Below are 20,189 nucleotides of genomic sequence, written 5' to 3' on the forward strand. Positions count from 1 at the left end.
TTTAAACCTGTTCGACCTGAGGAACTTGAAGAACAAAATGATGTCATGATTGATGGTCAACCCCATTCAGTCCTTGGTGTGCCATATGGAAAGTACAGGTGAGATAACTCATGCTGGTGCTACACAGTTTGTACACACAGACCAAGGTGGATTTGTGAGTGTTGTACTAGCTGAGCTCAATCAGCAAGGAACCAATGGCACCAGTTAGATGACAGGTGGGTTAAATGTCCACTGTCCAGCTGTTGCATTTTGGCATGTAGGATGTACGGTTGGATGGTGTTGAAAGCGCAGGAGAAATCAATAAAGAGACTCTGGCGTTAGTCTTTGATCGATCTGTCTGTTTGAGGATCAGGTGCTGGCTGAACTCATTTCTGTAAGCAAATTGGTATGGGTCCAGCTTCATTTCCACTGTGACAAGTACATGATGTTGAATCACAAATCTCTCCGATGTTTTTATCAGCACTGAGTTTACTTGGACCATGTGTTTGGGATGGAGATGATGTGTGATTTTTTCAATGGAGGATATCTGGCAGATGGGTTGCCAGACAGATGATAGACACGTCAGCGGCAACTATGAAATATAGAAATAGATGTCTTTAAAAACCCCTAGTCTATTGACGCACCGGTGCATCAATCTAAGTAACATAATTTTAAAAAATCCCCATCAAAATCTGTCAGTTTAAGCTAGAGATATCTGGGCTGCGTCTCAATCCATTACCTTCTGCATCTGCAGTGGAAGGTGGCCAAACTATAGAGATGTTTGTCTGTGGAAGGATGAGACTCTCACGAACACGATGGTCGTTTCCGTTTTGTTCTACGACCCCCACAAGTGTCACGGGACTCGTCTGAAGGTAACCAGTAGTGGTTTATAAAATGAATGGAAGTACAGAGGTAGTTTAGTGGCAACAAAAATAAGGGGTTAAATATGTGAGCTTTCTTACAGTATATATCCTAGATACAGGACAGACACTTCCAACCCTTATTCCTTATGATTTATTTGTTGGATGTCTTCGCCATTTCTGAATGTGTTATTCAATGTGTTTCTATTGGCTATAGTAGTAAAGGACAAATTGAATATTTTATCAAATAATTTTTTTAATATATTTTTTGTGTATACCAATAGGGGTCCTACAATTCTAAATCAAATTGCTAAATGATCCATGCTATGACCATCTTAAAACAATTCCATATGTCAGCTTAGAACCCCCACCCCACCACCCACCAATGGCTTAGACTCTTAAGATATAAAATCATATATTTTTTTAGTTTTCTTTCTTACTTAGCTATTGCAACTGCAATTCTTTGCCATGTCAAAATAGAATATCTATTTTTGCAGAAGTCTGATCCGTGCACTCACTAACAAAGTTAGCCACCAGTGAGGCCTAAGAGAATTACATTTTATTCCGAAAAACAAGTTCTTATGCAGATTACCTGACATAACACACTTGGGGCACAGCTTTTCTCTAGCATTTTCCAGTCAGTGTGTTTCTATTCAAAGGCGTATTCAATAGGGGGGGGGGGGGGGGGGGGGTACTATCATGTACACACAGATAATGTGACATGTTTATACTGAGGGAGACTAAACCTGTGGTGTGTGCAGGCCCGTAGCTACATATGAGGACACAGGTTGTTTAAAAATAAATACATTTAAACATAGTTTTTTTTTGTAGGAATTCTTGCCGTGTGTGTGTGTTCTAAGCAATGTAATATTTAGTGTGAGGCATGGACTGCATCTTTAATGACGTTGTGACCTACTTCTGGTCAGCACAGTCAACAGTTTCACCAACTGCCGTAGAAAACAATATATCCCTAAACCATCTTAATGTCAATGACATGTCAGACTTTTCATTATTCAGGAGACTGTCTGTCCCACTTATCTCTGCACTATTTAGCTGACCTTGAAATTACCTCAATGCACTTCCACTGTGACGTTATAGCCTTGACAATGAAGGCAGGCATACTGTCATTATGACAATACACAGTGATTAATAAAGTGATTATTGACCAAATATCCATGCAGGGACGCACGCGGTAATAACACCAGACGGCCTGATAATACCACAAACCCACAACCTAGAGGGCTTCCAGGCTAGCCTACCTCTGGCTAGATTACATTAACCACTGTACATGCAGTACAGATCGCTTTTTTAGAGCTCATGCAATTGTAGACCATATTGCACCACTCAAAATAGCTTTGCTTTATGTTAAATGCTCTTGACCATGATATTCAGTGAGCTCCAAAAGTATTGGAACAGTGACAATGTTGTGTTGTTGTTTTGGCTCTGTACTCCAGCACTTTGGGTTTTAAACGATTCAATGATATGATGTTAATATGAAGACTGTCATCTTTAATTTGAGGGTGTTTTCATCCATATCGGGTGAACCGTTAAGAAATTACAGTACTTTTTGTACATTGTCCCACTTTTTAGGGGACCAAAAGTACTGGGACAAATTCACTTATATGTGTATTGAAGTAGTCAAAAGTTTAGTATTTGTCCCATATTCATAGCACACAATGATTACATCAAGCTTGTGACTCTCCATCTGTTGGATGGATTTGCTGTTTGTTTTGGTTGTGTTTCAGATTATTTTGTTCCCAATAGAAAATCATTGGTAAATAATGCATTATGTCATTTTTGAGTTTTATTTATTGTAAATAAGAACAGAATATGTATCTAAACACTTCTAAATTAATGTGGATGCTACAATAATTAAGGATAGTCCTGAATGAGTCACAAGCTTGATGTAACCATTGTGTCAAGATGTCAATCATTGTTCCTGTACTCAAGAAAGCGAAGGTAATTTAACTAAATTACTATCTCCCCAAAGCACTCACTTCTGTCATCATGAAGTGCTTTGAGAGGCTAATTAAGGATCATATCACTTCCACCTTACCCGACACCCTAGACCCATTACAATTTGCATACCGCCCCAACAGATCCACAGATGACGCAATCGCCATTGATTGCACACTTCCCTATCCCATCTACATTTGTAAGAATGCTGTTCTTCCACTACAGCACAGCCTTCAACACCATAGTGGGAAGAGGTCTGTCCATGATAGGGCGTTGCTTTTCCTTCTTGACATCTCAGTTGACCAGACAGGTCCTACAGGCCCTGGTTTTGTCGCACCTGGACTAATACCCAGCTGTGTGGTCATGTGCGGAAAAGACATAGGTAAATTGCAGTTGGTCCAGAACCAAGCAGCACGTATCACACTTAGATGTACAATGGCAAGAAAAAGTATGTGAACCATTTGGAATTACCTGGATTTCTGCATAAATTGGTCATCAAATTTGATCTGATCTTCATCTAAGTCACAACAATAGACAAACATAGTGTGCTTAAAACTAATAACACAGAAATAATTGTATGTTTCTTGTCTATATTGATACATCATTTAAACATTCACAGTGTAGTTTGGAAAAAGTATGTAAACCCCTAGGCTAATGACTTCTCCAAAAGCTAATTGGAGTCAGCTAACCCGGAGTCCAATCAATGAGACGAGATTGGAGATGTTGGTTAGAGCTGCCTTGCCCTATAAAAAAACACACATTTTTGTTTGCTATTCACAAGAAGCATTGCCTGATGTGAACCATGCCTCAAACAAAAGAGATCTCAGAAGACCTAAGATTAAGAATTGTTGACCTGCATAAAGCTGGAAAGGGTTACAAAAGTATCTCTAAAAGCCTTGATGATCATCAGTCCACAGTAAGACAAATTGTCTATAAATTGAAAAAGTTCAGCACTGTTGCTACTCTCCCCAGGAGTGGCCATCCTGCAAAGATGACTGCAAGAGCACAGTGCAGAATGCTCAATGAAGTTAAGAAGAATCCTAGAGAGTCACCTAAAGACTTACAGAAATCTCTGGAACGCGCTAACATCTCTGTTGATGAGTCTGCTGTCCAAAGAAAACCATTGCCGCAAGTCTGAAGTTTGTAAAAGTGTACCAGGACAGAAAAAAGGAACACACAACACCATGTGTGGAGGAAAAAAGGCACAGCACACCAACATCAAAACCTCATCCCAACTGTAAAGTATGGTGGAGGGAGCATCATGGTTGGAGGCTGCTTTGCTGCCTCAGGGCCTGGACAGCTTACTATCATCGACTGAAAAATGTATTCCCAAGTTTATCAAGACATTTTGCAGAAGAATGTTAGGCTCTGTCCGCAAATTGAAGCTCAACGGAAGTTGGGTGACGCAACAGGACAAGGACCCAAAACACAGAAGTAAATCAACAGAACGGCTTCAACAGAAGAAAATACACCTTCTGGAGTGGCCAAGTCAGAGTCCTGACCTCAACCCGATTGAGATGCTGTGGCATGACCTCAAGAGAGCAGTTCACACCAGACATCCCAAGAATATTGCTGAACTGAAACAGTTTTGTAAAGAGGAATGGTCCAAAATTCCTCTTGACCGTTGTGCAGGTCTGATCCGCAACTACAGAAAAAGTTTGGTTGAGGTTATTGCTGCCAAAGGAGGGTCAATCAGTTATTTAAACCAAAGGTTCACATACTTTTCCCACCCTGCACTGTGAATGTTTACACGGTGTGTTCAATAAAGACATGAAAATGTATAATTGTTTGTGTGTTATTAGTTTAAGCAGACTGTGGTTGTCTACTGTTGTGACCTAGATGAAGGTCAGAACATTTTATGACCAATTTATGCAGAATTCCAGGTATTTCCAAAGGGTTCACATACTTTTTCTTGCCAATGTACATGGAGGGAAAGTGTCAGTGTAACGGCTTTCTTCTGTCAAAGGAGAGGAGGACCAAAATGCAGCGTGGTTAGAGTTCATGTTTTTTAATAAGAAAAACTAAACAAACACAAAAGAACAAATGTGGCAAAACCAAAACAGTCCTATCTGGTGCAGAGAACACAAAGACAGGAAACAACCACCCACAAATCCCAACACAAAACAGGCTACCTAAATATGGTTCCCAATCAGAGACAATGACTAACACCTGCCTCTGATTGAGAACCATATCAGGCCAAAAATAGAAATAGACAAACTAGACACACAACATAGAATGTCCACCCAGCTCACGTCCTGCCCAACACTAAAACAAGGAAAACACACAAGAACTATGGTCAGAACGTGACAGTCAGTAACATGCATATCAGTCTCTGCTGGCTCAAACTTGAAGAGAGATTGACTGCATCGCTATTGGTCTTTGTGCGGGGTGTTGTGTTGAAGGTACCCAACCTTTCTGTTCAAGTAGTTGGCACAAGGTTCAGACACTCATCGGTAAAACACAAGACATGCAACCAGTCTCTTCACAGTCCCCAGGTCCAGAACAGAGGCTGGGAAACGCAAAGTACTAAATAGAGCCATGCCCATGACAACATGGAATTCTCTGCCACCCTAGGTAAAACAATCAGTTTAAAAAAACAGATAAAACAACACCTTACTGCAGAAAGGGGTCTGTGAAGAGACACAGTCATTTTATATATACTGTATTGTAATTTGCACTGTACTATGTATTAGACCTACATATTGTGGGTATGTACTGATATATAGGCTATGTGTGATGTTTTAAATGTATGTACCCCAGAAAGTGTAGCTGATGCTTGTGCAGCGGGGATCCAATTAAATACCAAATAGTACCCTCCAAGCTCATCACTAAGCTCGGGGCCCTGGATCTGAACCCCGCCCTGTGCAACTGGGTCCTGGACTTCCTGATGGGCTGACCCCAGGTGGTGAAGGTAGGCAACAACCCGGGGGCCCCACAAGGGTGTGTGCTCAGCCCCCTCCTGTACTCCCTGTTTACCTATGACTGCCTGGCCACGCACATCTCCAACTCAATAATCAAGTTTGCTGACGGCACAACAGTGGTAGTCCCGATTACCAACAATGATGAGACAGCCTACAGGGAGGAGGTGAGGGCCCTGGCGGAGTGGTACCAGGAAAATAACCTCTCTGGACTTCAGGAAACAGCAGAGAGAGAACGCCACCATCCGCATTGACGGGGCCGCAGTGGAGAGGGTGAAAAGCTTCAAGTCCCTCGGCATGCACGTCACTGACAACCTGAAATGGTCTATACACCCAGACAGTGTGGTGAAGAAGGCATAACAGTGCCACAACGCCAGGATGCTGTAGAAATTCGGCTTGGTCCCTAAGACCCTCACCAACTTCTACAGATGCACCATTGAGAGCATCCTGTCGGGCTGTATCACTGCCTGGTACAGTAATTGAACTGTCCGCAAACACAGGGCTCTCCAGAGGGTGGTGCGGTCCCAGCCCAATGCATCATCGGGGGCACACTGCCTGCCCTACAGGACATCTACACCCGGTGTCACAGGAAGGCCAAGATGATCAACGACCTCAGCCACAGCCTGTTCACCCCGCTACCATATAGAAGGAAGAGACCATACAGGTGCATCAAAGCTGGTACCGAGAGACTGAAAAACAGCTTCTATCTCCAGGCCATCGGTCTGTTAAATCGTCATGAATAGCTACTGAAAAACAGCTTCTATCTCCAGGCCTTCAGACTGTTAAATAGTCATCACTAGCCGTTCTCCGCCAACTGGCACCCAGTACTCTACCCTGCACCTTAATCACTGTTTCTAGCCGGCTACCACCCGGTACTCTACCCTGCACCTTAGAGACTGCTGCCCTGTGTACATAGTCATTGAACACTGGTCACTTGTTTACATACTGTTTTACCCACTTCATATGTACAGTTGAAGTCAGAAGTTTACATACACCTTAGCCAAATACATTTAAACTCAGTTTTTCACAATTCCTGATATTTAATCCTAGTAAAAATTCCCTGTCTTAGGTCAGTTAGGATCACCACTTTATTTTAAGAATGTGAAATGTCAGAATAATAGTAGAGAGAATGATTTATTTCAGCTTTTATTTCAGTCATCACATTCCCAGGGGGTCAGAAGTTTACATACACTCAATTAGTATTTGGTAGCATTGCCTTTAAATTATTTAACTTGGGTCAAATGTTTCGGTTAGACTTCCACAAGCTTCCCATAATAAATTGGGTGAATTTTGGCCCATTCCTCCTGACAGAGCTGGTGTAACTGAGTCAGGTTTGTAGGCCTCCTTGCTCGCACACGCTTTTTCAGTTCTGCCCACAAATTTTCTATAGGATTGAGGTTTGGGCTTTGTGATGACCACTCCAATACCTTGACTTTGTTGTATGCTTGGGGTCATTGTCCATTTGGAAGACCCATTTGCGACCAAGCTTTAACTTCCTGACTGATGTCTTGAGATGTTGCTTCAATATATCCATATAATTTTCCTCCCTCATGATGCCATCTATTTTGTGAAGTGCACGAGTCCCTCCTGCAGCAAAGCACCCCCACAACATGATGCTGCCACCCCCGTGCTTCACGGTTGGGATGGTGTTCTTCGGCTTGCAAGGCTCTCCCTTTTTCCTCCAAACATAACAATGGTCCTTATGGCCAAACAGTTCTATTTTTGTTTCATCAAACCAGAGGACATTTCTCCAAAAAGTATGATCTTTGTCCCCATGTGCAGTTGCAAACCGTAGTCTGGCTTTTTTATGCCGGGTTTGTAGCAATGGCTTCTTCCTTGCTGAGCGGTCATTCAGGTTATGCCAATATAGGACTCGTTTTACTGTAGATGTAGATACTTTTGTACCTGTTTCCTCCAGCATCTTCACAAGGTATTTTGCTGTTGTTCTGAGATTGATTTGCACTTTTCGTACCAAAGTACGTTCATCTCTAAGAGACAGAACGCAACTCCTTCCTGAGCAGTATGTCAAGTTCTCCCTAGGAGAGGTGGGTGTGGAGTCAGGTGCAGGAAAGAGCTAATTGCAAGAAAGGGTGTTTATTTACATGTCCAAAGAACAGGAACAGGACCACAACAGTAGCTACAAAACGACAGAAACGCAGTCCAGAAAAACACCTGTTCAACAGAACAAACAAAAAAAACGCAACCCAAACAAAATGACAGCTACATGCACAATCCCGCACAAAACCAAGAGGGTAGGGCGAGATTAAATACCCCCACTAATAACCTAAACTAGACACAGGTGAACAACAAGACAGACAAAACCAAACGAAAAAGAAAAGGGATCGGTGGCAGCTAGTAGACCGGCGACGACGAGCGCCGAGCGTCGCCCGAACAGGGAGAGGAGCCACCTTCGGTGGAAGTCATGACACAGTATGACGGCTGCGTGGTCCCATGGTGTTAAAACGTACTATTGTTTGTACAGATTAAAGTGGTACCTTCAGGCGTTTGGAAATTGCTCCCAAGAATGAAAAAGATTTGTGGAGAGCTATAATTTATTTTTCTTAGTTCTTGGTTGATTTCTTTTGATTTTCCCATGATGTCAAGCAAAGAGGCACTGAGTTTGAAGGTAGGCCTTGAAATACATCTACAGGTACACCTCCAATTGACTCAAATGATGTCAATTAGCCTAACAGAAGCTTCTAAAGCCATGACATTATTTTCTGGAATTTTCCAAGTTGTTTAAAGGCACAGTCAACTTAGTGTATGTATCTGAAATAATCTGTCTGTAAACAATTGTGGGAAAAATTACTTGTGTCATGCACAAAGTAGATGTCCTAACCGACTTGCCAAAACTATAGTTTGTTAACAAGAAATGTGTGGAGTGGTTGAAAAACAAGTTTTAATGACTCCAACCTAAGTGTATGTAAACTTCTGACTTCAAACGTATATACTGTATTCTAGTCCAGGCTCATCCAATGTAACTACTGTTGTACACAGCTTGTCTATTCATATGCTGCCCAAACAGTCTATTTCACAGCATTATATACATTCATAATATATATACATTTCACAGCATTATATACATTATATGCATACATTCCGGACTCATTCTTATATTTATTCATTTCTTTATTATTATTTTTTGGATGTATCTGTATTGTTTTGCATTGTTAGGTATTACTGCACTGCTAGAAACATAAGCATTTTGCTGCCGTTGCGATGACATTTGCAAAATTGTATTTAATTTGAAAACTATAATTTGTATATAGTGTATATTCAGTCCTTGCATGCAAATCTCTGTCTATGAATTTGAGAGTGGTTACATTTCTCCAGGCCCATCTCTCAGCTTTTGACTAACAGAGGTGAGGTAAATGCTTTGTTATTATTTCAATTAACTCTTCTAGCTTTAAAGGTATAATCTGCAATATTTACAATGGTCATTTCAACATGCAGTACATGTACAGTACCAGTCAAAAGTTTTGGACATACCTTCTCATTCAAGGGTTTTTCTATATTTTTTTTACTATTTTCTACATTGGTTTTAACCGAATCATAACGCAAAATGGAGTTATGTTTTGTTTGTGAATAGTGTTTTTGTTAACAAACCATTTATATCCCTATTCCACATTTACAGCAAACCAAGTTGCAAGGCTGATGTTTGTCTTAAATAAGAATGAAGGAGTGAAATATTTCCTTTAAAAAAAGATCCTTCATGTAAAATTTTCCTGCATGATATTTGTTCCTGCAAGAATTCTCTTTTTTAATTTTTTAAAATTTACTTCTGAAGGTTGTCCCACAGAAAAATGCACTCAAAATCCTGTAGGACTTGTTGTAAGGGTTGAAAGAGGTAAGAAAACATGATAAACTTACCTGGCATGTGAGATACCTTGATCACCCAGGACAAGGCTCGACCATTGCACTCAGGCCGTGCTGACTTCTGTGAATTCTAAAAATGTGGGAATCTCGACTGCATAATTTTTAAAAAACATTTAATGTTCATACAAATTATTGGCCCAGATCAGCATCATTGATTTACCCATCGCTGTCAGCAGTGAGGAGGAGAGTCCGAGGAAAAGAGAAAATTAAAGAACTGTACAGAATTCTTGCCTCTAGGGGTGCTCTTGAGCCAAAAGGGGTCTGTCCCCTAAATGGACAGAAATATTGTCCAGAAATGACCTTTTTGGACATAAAGAGTACAACTCCCTTGTTGTTTTTTAGCATTATTGGGGAATGGGGAATGACTTGGGAATTGGACCCAATACACTGCATGCTATTTTAGTTGACTGTGTGAGGGCCAGCATTGTTATTTTTATTTATTTAACTAGACAAGTCAGTTAAGAACAAATGATTATTTACAATGACAGCCTACACCGGCCAAACTCTGAAAACACTGGGCCAATTGTACACTGCCCTATGGGTCTCCCAATCACCGGCGGTTGTGATACAGCCGGGAATCAAACCAGGGTGTCTAGTGATGCCTTGAACACTGAGACGCAGTGCCTTAGAATGCTGTGCCACTCGGGAATCCCAAAATTATGAAGGCATGAGGATATTGAATGGTGTAGCAAGTAAGGAATTATAATTTAGAATACTGGACATGAACCTTCTTCTGATGGTCTAAAGGTCAGCTATTTTGGCCAGGGAGTTGGTCAACCATGGTTTGCCAGTTCTGTGATAAGAAATTGTGTAAAATAATGCATTTTAAGAATGCATTTGCACCATATGTTTGTTAGTATTAACTGACAATATGCCAACATTCCATTCAAACAATGCAGTCAATACACAGCCATACACTGGCTGAAATCAGTTGATGGTAGGACTGATATTGTATCATATAATAGCACTCACAGCTTTCCAAGACAACACAATTTGAGAAATTTATGATCTGTTTACATATATTTTAGAGACTACTTATACATACAATTTGTATAAAACCTATATAAACTGTATTTATAATTATATGACACGAGTTTAGGTTGACAATAATTATATTACACAATTTCTGATAAATCACAGGCCTTACTTTTATTTTCCTGTGGAAGAAAAATCTGGATTATGTTGTACAACTGACTAGGTATCTCCCTTTCCCTAGACTAGTTAGGATTTCTCCCTGACCAATATGGCTGCCATTTTAAATCCATTCTAAAACTTCGAGAGTTAATCATAAGCACCTCTCTCTCCGTATGTAGAGGGCATCCGTAAAGGGCAAACATATTCCGCAAACAGCATCGTCATTGATGAAATCACGCACCATCAATTACTACAATGACCACAATCCATAGCACGGTTTCATGACCGTCACACGGGAGAGGAGCGCCACTAGCTAACTCTATACCACAGCTAGCTAAATGGTTTAACGTGTGTATTTAGCATATTATTTGAAATTGTCCGTTATCTTACAAGAAGAATAGCTAGCAACCAACGTGACGGAATGACAGACTGCTTGCTAGCAGTCATATGATAGCAGGTCGCAATGCATTCATGAGTCAAACCAAACGACGAGAAGTAAGTGCATTTTGACACTAGGCTAGCTAGCTGTAACGTTACATTTCGGATTTCGCCCAATAGTGTTATATACTGTAACGTAATATTTTGTATCGAAGCTGCAGCTAACTAGTTCATTTAGTTGACGATAACTAGCTAGTAAGCCTGTAGAGACGCAACAACATGGGTAGCTTAGCTATTGGAAACATATGTAATCTATGTATTAGTTACAGTGACTCCCGATGTGTCCCAAAGCTAGGTAGCATGCTCGTGTCTTTGCTAGCTAGCTAGTTGGTTGTTGCGTGAATTGACTTGATAGTTGACCACTTGCTTATTGATAGTTATATCTTTAAAAAAAAAATCTAAATGATAGACTGTTGCTTTTATTTAGCTAAATGGGTTGCTATCTGTCATCTATTTCCGAGTGATGGTGTCACGTGAGTTGGCACACGGAACTTGCTCACCTCTTTCCAGTTTAGAAACGATTGTTATGCCGGTGTCCGTTCTAGTTTGCGGGCCAAACACCTCTACATTCAGGTTGGTTTTCCATGTAGGAGCGCGATGATTTCATGGGATGAGGGGTGTAACTTATCCAATGCACTTATGGGCTAATGTCTCAACATTGTCATTAGCTAACTAACTAGCTGTAATCTTTAGCTACAGCTAGCTTACCTGCTACTGCTAGTTTGCTGTCATTGGCTAGCTAGGTATGTAGTCATTTTTGTTTACTTGCTAATCTAGCAATGTTGTACTGTACCAAGTTATCAACCCAGCGTTGGTTGTCTCACTAACTGACATGTCTGGTGATGTTTGCCACTGAAGATTGTCTTGCTGTGAATATGACATCGAGTGCGATGGCTACAAGTTACCTAGCTAGTGTCTTAACTGTCAGTAGCACAACTAACAACTGACATGTTTCTCTTTCTCACAGGGGAACTGACTTTATGATTTGAAGCACAATGACCACGTCATTGCATTGGTTTCTCATGAATTTGTCCTGGATCAAGGCCACATTGTGAGGGCAGGAAGACAGCGTTACAAAGGACCATGAATCTTCACCAAGTCCTTACTGGGGCCGTCAACCCAGGGGACAATTGTTTTTCTGTAGGTAGCATAAACAACCAACCATTCACGGTAAGATATTTCAGGCAGTCAGTCTCCCTACATTTTAAGCATGCTTTGGGAGTGCTCCGTGCTAGTCCAGCAGCACTGTTCAGAGAAGAGAATCTGATACTATACCCACAGTCTTTCACTGAGCCGATCAATATCAGACTATTTGTGTCTCTGTCCTCTAGTGCAGGCAAAAGTTACATTGTGCTGCTTATGCCGTGTTGACAGTCTGCATTTTGTCTGTATATTTATTCATGGAATTAGTATGCATACTACAGATATCATCTGCTTGTCAGTGTCATGCAATGCAAAGTCATACTAGAAGTTCAACTTTCATTAAATCGCACTTGACAGTTCTTTGTGATTATTGTCCTAACTGAGTGACATTCCTCGCTCATCCCACCCTCTCATGTGATAGGCATATGCCTCTGGCTGTGACGTTGTGATTTTGGGCAGTGACTTTGAAAGGCTGCAGATCATCCCAGGAGCGAAGCATGGGAACATCCAGGTGGGCTGTGTGGACAGCTCACTACAGGGAGGCCAGGTAAGAGACATTGTTTCTTGTATTACTTGTCTGGTGTAGTTACTGCAACTTATAGACAATGCTGTTTGGCGAAGAACCAGTTGAGTTTGCATGCTACTATGACCCTGTTTGTATATCCATGTCATATTGTTTACATGGCCGTTGCTTTGTATCAATATTGACGATTCATTTGCGATAGGCTATATTGTAGCTAAACCTTGAGCAATATTGAACATTTATTTGCTATATTGTTTCTAAGCAGCAAAATGTGTGAATTATGATGCAATATTACAAATGCAATAGATATCACAATATTTCAGAAAAAGGAAATGAAGAAAGAGAAAAAAAAATAAGCCAGCCAATACACGGTGGGAAAATGTTGTATGTTGTGACTCAGACTCACGAGTCACGACCCATGACATGTAGCTCTCCTGACTGTTAGAATATTGTCCTTATTAGACACAACCTGTATTATCTAAGGAAGTTAGCCTATAGTTATTTTTGTGCCTGACTATGGACTACCTCGTTTTAGATCAACCAGTAACTTTCAGAGTTAGAAAGAGGCCAATATACTTGATTCCTATGTGTTAATTATTGGGTCTGGTGCAGATTTCAAATTATGCTAAGTAGACATTTAGCATGTGGTAAAATGCTTAACCCTTTACACTCGTGGGAATTGGCCTATATGATAAGTTGAAATGTTTCTTACAGAATAAATATGAAAAGCATATGCATAACCATGGTAGCAATTGACAGGGAACAGTTTGGAGATTGTGGGAAGATTATTCGACCAAAGTTGAGGACACAACTGTTCACCTGACACGAGACTGAATCCGAACATTACACTGTTGATTTTATTTTACATTTAATGTACTTTTCGCCGCGTTTGTTGATAAATCATAAGGTACTCTGGTTACTTTCAGTAACATGATAAGAATATTTATGGAAAATGTGGGATAGATGCCACATAAAACCATAAAATTCTCTCTCCCCTTCTCTTTCCTCTCTCCTTTATCTTCTTTCTTCTCTCTCTCTATTTTTATGTATTTACTCAAAGAAAAGTCTTCAACTATAAGGTGTTTTTTGTTGTTGTTTACTCTCCAAGCATGCCGTTGAACTAGAGCAAGCACCCGTGTAGTTGTTTTGTTTGGAACTCAACCCTGCATTGTCATTCATCACCCAATTACTGTTTACGTAATCCAAGAACGGTCCGTTATAAATCGCAATCTGGGTCAAGCGGGCATCATTTTGAAAGCTTGTTCTGTTGTCAACAGGACTAGCATGACGGTGTTAGGCTTTCACATTGCCATTCATAGAAAGTAGTCATGAGTGCATTAAGGTGCTTGAGAGGATCAAGTCTGTATCAGCGCAGTCCCTTTTATAGTGCAAATAGCTTGCTCTACTTACTCATTCATCGCTAGAGCTGTCTGCGCTGCATTAGCTCCCTAGTCCCCACATGCTGCACAGAAGTTAACTTGAATAATGCAACACGTTATGTTGAAACGTTAAAACTGTTCGTTACTGTCTGCAAAAACAATGTCCATACAGGCTAGAACACTTACAATGCAAGACGATGCAGGTATCTTCCAGCTTTAATTGTAAGCTGACATTCCTTGTTAGTTTATAGCTGAATTCACTACCCTAGTACCCGACTGCATTGTCGGAACTAGAAGCACAAGCATTTCGCTACACTCGCATTAACATCTGCTAACCATGTGTATGTGACAAATAAAATTTGATTTGATTTAGTACTTTGTTTGTGATAATATGCAAACCATAACGCCAAAAATTGCTGATTTCAAAGTTGACCCTCCAACATTTTATTAATTCACTTTGTCTCCTTGCCACCAAAAACTTATTCAGTTCTTCATCTTCCTTTACCAAATCAGATTCCACAACCACATTCTGCCTAACAAATTGTCATTCATTTCTTATACAGGCACACTTAGAAAATAAGAGATTGCTTATCCTATAGAAGGGTTGGTTGTCTAGCATTTGACGCGTGCGCAATTATGGGGCAAATCAGACGCGGTTGGCTTAGATTGATGACATGTAAACTATATTTAGTCGCCAATGTTTATTGAACACGTAAATACATTTGCACAACGAGCACTTGTTGTCAAATACCTCTTTACAGTTGTTGTTAGTTAGTGAATTTGACCCATATTAGCATAGACCTGAGGTCAGTCAAAATAAGACATGGTATGAAGAACAAGCTGAAACGATTCCCCACATGGCAGTTTCTTGTCGTTCTCGCCATCCAGAATCACAACAACACCCGGACTTCTGCCCCATAGAAACGTGTGCATTGTTTCTGTGACGTTGGCAGCTAACCCATCTATGCAAATGTTATTAATCAGCACAATAAAGTAGTAAGTTATCTTATCAGTTGCCAATAAAATAGTCCTAAATGGAAGGGATTGTCATTTGTAGCCCAATGGAATCAGCTAAAACAAGCTCAATCAAATCAAAGTTTATTTGTCACGTGCGCCAAATACAACATACCTTACAGTGAAATGCTTACTTACAGGCTCTAGCCAATGGTGCCAAAAAAAGGGTATTTATTTATTTTAAAAAGGTGTTTATTTTTTACCTTTATTTAAATAGGCAAGTCTGTTAAGAACAAATTCTTATTTTCAATGACTATTGAGGTAGTATGTAGATGTAGATATCGTTAAAGTGACTGCATATATGATGAGCAGAGAGTAGCAGAAGCGTAAAAAGGCGGGTGGTGGGACACAATGCAGATAGCCCGTTTAGCCAATGTGCGGGAGCACTGGTTGGTCGGGCCAATTTAGGTAGTATGTACATGAATGTATAGTTAAAGTGACTATGCATATAAGATAAACAGAGAGTAGCAGCAGCGTAAAAGAAGGGTTGGGGAGGGGGGGCCACACAATGCAAATAGTCCGGGTAACCATTTGGTTACCTGTTCAGGAGTCTTATGGCTTGGGGGTAAAAACTGTTGAGAATCCTTTTTGTCCTAGACTTGGCACTCCGGTACCGCTTGCCATGCGGTAGTAGAGAGAACAGTCTAAGACTGGGGTGGCTGGGTTCTTTGACAATTTTTAGGGCCTTCCTCTGACACCGCCTGGTGTTGAGGTCCGGGGTGGCAGGCAGCTTTGCCCCAGTGATGTTCTGGGCCGTACGCACTAGCCTCTGAAGTTCATTGCGGTCGGAGGCCGAGCAATTGCCGTACCAGGCAGTGATGCAACCAGTCAGGATGCTCTCGATGTTGCAGCTGTAGAACCTTTTGAGGATCTCAGGACCCATGCCAAATCATTTTAGTTTCCTGAGGGGGAATAGGCTTTGTCGTGTCCTCTTCACGACTGTCTTGGTGTGTTTGGACCATTCTAGTTTGTTGTTGATGTGGACACTAAGGAATTTGAAGCTCTCAACCTGCTCCACTACAGCCCCGTCGATGAGAATGGGGACGTGCTCGGTGCTCCTTTTCCTGTAGTCCACAATCATCTCCTTAGTCTTGGTTACATTGAGGGATAGGTAGTTATTCTGGCACCACCCGGCCAGTTCTCTGACCTCCTCTCTATAGGCTGTCTCGTCGTTGTCGGTGATCGTCAGCAAACTTAATGATGGTGTTGAAGTCGAGCCTGGCCATGCAGTCGTGGGTGAACAGGGAGTACAGGACGGGACTGAGCACGCATCCCTGGGGAGATCCAGTGTTAAGGATCAGCGTGGCAGATGTGTTGCTACCTACCCTCACCACCTGGGGGCGGCCTGTCAGGAAGTCCAGGATCCAGTTGCAGTGGGAGGTGTTTAGTCCCAGGATCCTTAGCTTGGTGATGAGCTTTGAGGGAACTAGTGTTGAACCAAAGGCAGGTTGCCTTTGTGTTCTTGGGCACAGGGACTATGGTGGTCTACTTGAAGCATGTTGGTATTACAGACTCAATCAGGGACATGTTGAAAATGTCAGTGAAGACACCTGCCAGTTGGTCAGCACATGCCCGGAGCACACGTCCTGGTAATCCGTCTGGCCCCGCAGCCTTGTGTATGTTGACCTGTTTAAAGGTCTTACTCACGTCGGCTACGGGGAGCGTCATCTCAAAGTCGTCCGGAACAGCTAATGCTCTCATGCATGCCTCAGTGTTGCTTGCCTCGAAGCGAGCATAGAACTGATTTAGCTCGTCTGGTAGGCTCGTGTCACTGGGCAGCTCGCGGCTGTGCTTCCCTTTGTAGTCTGTAATAGTTTGCAAGCCCTGCCACATCCGACTAGTGTCGGAGCCGGTGTAGTATGATTCATTCTTAGCCCTGTATTGCCGCTTTGCCTGTTTGATGGTTCGTTGCAGGGCATAGCAGGATTTCTTGTAAGCTTCCGGGTTAGAGTCCTGCACCTTGAAAGCGGCAGCTCTACCCTTTAGCTCAGTGCGAATGTTGCCTGTAATCCATGGCTTCTGGTTGGGGTATGTACGTACAGTCACTGTAGGGACGACGTCCTCAATGCACTTATTGATAAAGCCAGTGACTGATGTGGTGTATTCCTCAATGTCGTCTGAAGAATCCCGGGAACATGTTCCAGTCTGTGATCGCAAAGCAGTCCAATAACTCAATGCATGCACACACTCCTACTGAATAATATGCATTCACCTGTATTGTGAATAGACCTAGGCTCCATCTTGATATACCCAGTTTATCAATAGATATTTTTGTCATTCAAATAAATTATTACCAATATATTGTTTTGAAGTTACAAAGTCAAATTGATTGTATAATTTACTCAATTTATGCATACATGGTTGTCTCGAAAAATTGGACAATGTTCAAATGTAATGATATTGAACTAACGATTTAACAGAGCTGTAGCTGAGTTTATCTGGCTGGATCAAGTGCCATTCTGTGACTGGCTAATATGTAGTCTTTTCTTTTCTGGTATCGTTTTGATATTTAGTTTCGTGATACTAAACCTGGTATTGATATGGAAGTCAATTCTGTTATCATGATAACACTAGCGTGTGCCATCGTGAATTTTCTTAATAATAGACAGACTAATTCGGCTCAGAACAACCCTTGTAAATGTACATCAAACATCGTGATCATAAACTGACACTATATTACATGAGCGTTGGGCCTGTAACCCAAAGGTTGCTAGATCGAAGCTGACATGGTAAAAATCTGTCGTTCTGCCCCTGAAAAAGGCAGTTAACCCACTGTTCCTAGGCCGTCATTGTAAATAAGAATTTGTTCTTAACTGACTTGCCAAAAAATAAAATGTAAATAAATTCATTAGGCCCTAATCTATGGATTTCACAACTGGGAATATAGATATGCAAAAAGGTAGGTGCGTGGATCAGAAAACCAGTCAGTATCTGGTGTCACCACTATTTGCCTCATGCAGCACAACATCTCCTTCGCATAGTTTCTCAGGTTGTTGATTGTGGCCTGTGGAATGTTGCACAGCCATTGAAGAGGAGTGGGACAAAGTTGCTGGATATTGGCGGGAACTGGAACACGCTGTCGTACACATCGATCCAGATCATTCCAAACAGGCTCAATGGGTGACATGTCTGAGTATGCAGGCCATGGAAGAACTGGGACATTTTCAGGCTCCAGGAATTGTGTACTGATCCTTGAGACATGGGGTCATGCATTATTATACTGAAACATGAGGTGATACTAATTAATGCCATGACAATGGGCTGAAAGCATCTCATCGCGGTATCTCTGTGCATTCAAATTGCCACCAATAAAATGCAATTGTGTTCATTATCTGTAGCTTACAGTGCATTCAAAGTATTCAGCCGCCTTGACTTCTCCCACATTTTGTTACTTTACAGCCTTATTTCTCATCAATCTACACACAATACCCTATAATGACGAAGCAAGAACTGAAATATCACGTTTTTTAGTTTTCATCAAGGATCTCTCTGTACTTTGCTCTGTTCATCTTTCCGTTGATCCTGACTAGTCTCTCAGTCCCTGCAGCTGAAAAAATCCCCCATAGCATGATGCTGCCTCAACCATTTTTCACTTTAGGGATGGTGCCAGGTTTCTTCCAGACGTGACTCTTGGCATTCAGGGCAAAGAGTGCAATCTTGGTTTCATCAGACCAGAGAATCTTGTTTCTCATGGTCTGGGAGTCTTTAGGTACCTTTTGGCAAACTCCAAGAGGGCTGTCATGTCTTTTACTGAAGAGTGGCTTTCTTTAGGCCACTCCACCATAAAGGCATGATTTGGTGGAGTGCTACAGAGATGGAAGAACCTTCCAGAAGGAAAACCATCTCCACAGAGGAACTCGGTGACCATCGGATTCTTGATCACCTCCCTGACCAAGGTCCTTCTCCCCCGGTTGCTCTAGGAAGAGTCTTGGTGGTTCCAAACTTCTTCCATTTAAGAATGATGGAGGCCACTATCTTCTTGGGGACCTTCAATGCTGCAGACATTTTTGGGTACACTTCCCTAGGTCTGTGTTTCGACATAATCCTGTCTCGGAGCTCTACTGGAAAATTCCTTCAACCTCATGGCTTGGTTTTTACACTGTCAACTGTGGGCCCTTTATATAGGCAGGTGTGTGTGCCTTTCCAAATCATGTCCAATCAATTGAATTTACCACAGGTGCACTCTAATCAAGTTGTAGAAACATCTCAAGGATGATCAATGGAAACTAGATGCATCTGAGCTTAATTTTGAGTCATAGCAAAGGGTCTGAATACTTAAGGTATTTTATTTTTATTTTTAATAAGCAAACATTTCTAAACCTGTTTTCACTTTGTCATTATGGGGAATTGTGTGTAGAGGGGGAAAAAATAATTGAATCCATTTTAGAGTAAGGCTATAATGTAGCAATGTGGAAAAAATCAAGGGGTCTGAATACTTTACGAATGCATTGTCTGTCCATACCATAACCCCACCGCCACCATGGGGCACTCTATTCACAACATTGACATCCGTAAACCGCTCACCCACATGACGCCATACACGCTGTCTGCCATCTGCCCGGTACAGTTGAAACCGAGATTCATCCGTGACGAGCACACTTCTCCAGTGTGTCAGTGGCCACTGAAGTTGACTACGGAGCCAAACTGCAGTCAGGTCAAGACCCTGGTGAGGATGACGAGCACGCAGATGAGCTTCCCTGAGACAGTTTGTGCAGAAATCCTTTGGTTGTGCAAACCCAGTTTCATCAAATCAAATGTATTTATATAGCCCTTCGTACATCAGCTGATATCTCAAAGTGCTGTACAGAAACCAAACCTAAAACCCCCAAACAGCAAGCAATGCAGGTGTAGAAGCACGGTGGCTAGGAAAAACTCTAGAAAGGCCAAAACCTAGGAAGAAACCTAGAGAGGAACCAGGCTATGAGGGGTGGCCAGTCCTCTTCTGGCTGTGCCGGGTGGAGATTATAAC

At 41.6% G+C, this 20,189-nt stretch overlaps 1 protein-coding gene across 23 annotated transcripts in view; it reads left to right on the forward strand.

The window, feature by feature from the left end:
- The first annotated feature begins 10,803 nt into the window (after positions 1-10,803).
- The window catches only part of dmxl1 (Dmx like 1), a 55,219-nt gene continuing 45,833 nt past the window's right edge, over positions 10,804-20,189 (forward strand). For 21 of the 23 annotated variants that reach the window (XR_016496508.1, XR_016496510.1, XR_016496509.1 and 18 more), the window contains exons 1-3: positions 10,804-11,218; positions 12,129-12,331; positions 12,726-12,851. Coding sequence is in view for 18 of the 23 variants with exons in the window: in XM_036979401.2 (XP_036835296.2) it covers positions 12,245-12,331; positions 12,726-12,851 (213 nt within the window). In the remaining 5 variants the exon portion in view is untranslated. Of the gene's footprint in view, positions 11,735-12,128; positions 12,332-12,725; positions 12,852-20,189 lie in introns of all 23 variants that reach the window. The other 2 variants (XM_036979402.2, XM_090236974.1) reach the window with 1 other exon arrangement.

This window comes from Oncorhynchus mykiss, chromosome 6, assembly GCF_057628025.1.
Source record: "Oncorhynchus mykiss isolate SJ-2025 chromosome 6, ASM5762802v1, whole genome shotgun sequence".
Taxonomy (NCBI): domain Eukaryota; kingdom Metazoa; phylum Chordata; class Actinopteri; order Salmoniformes; family Salmonidae; genus Oncorhynchus; species Oncorhynchus mykiss.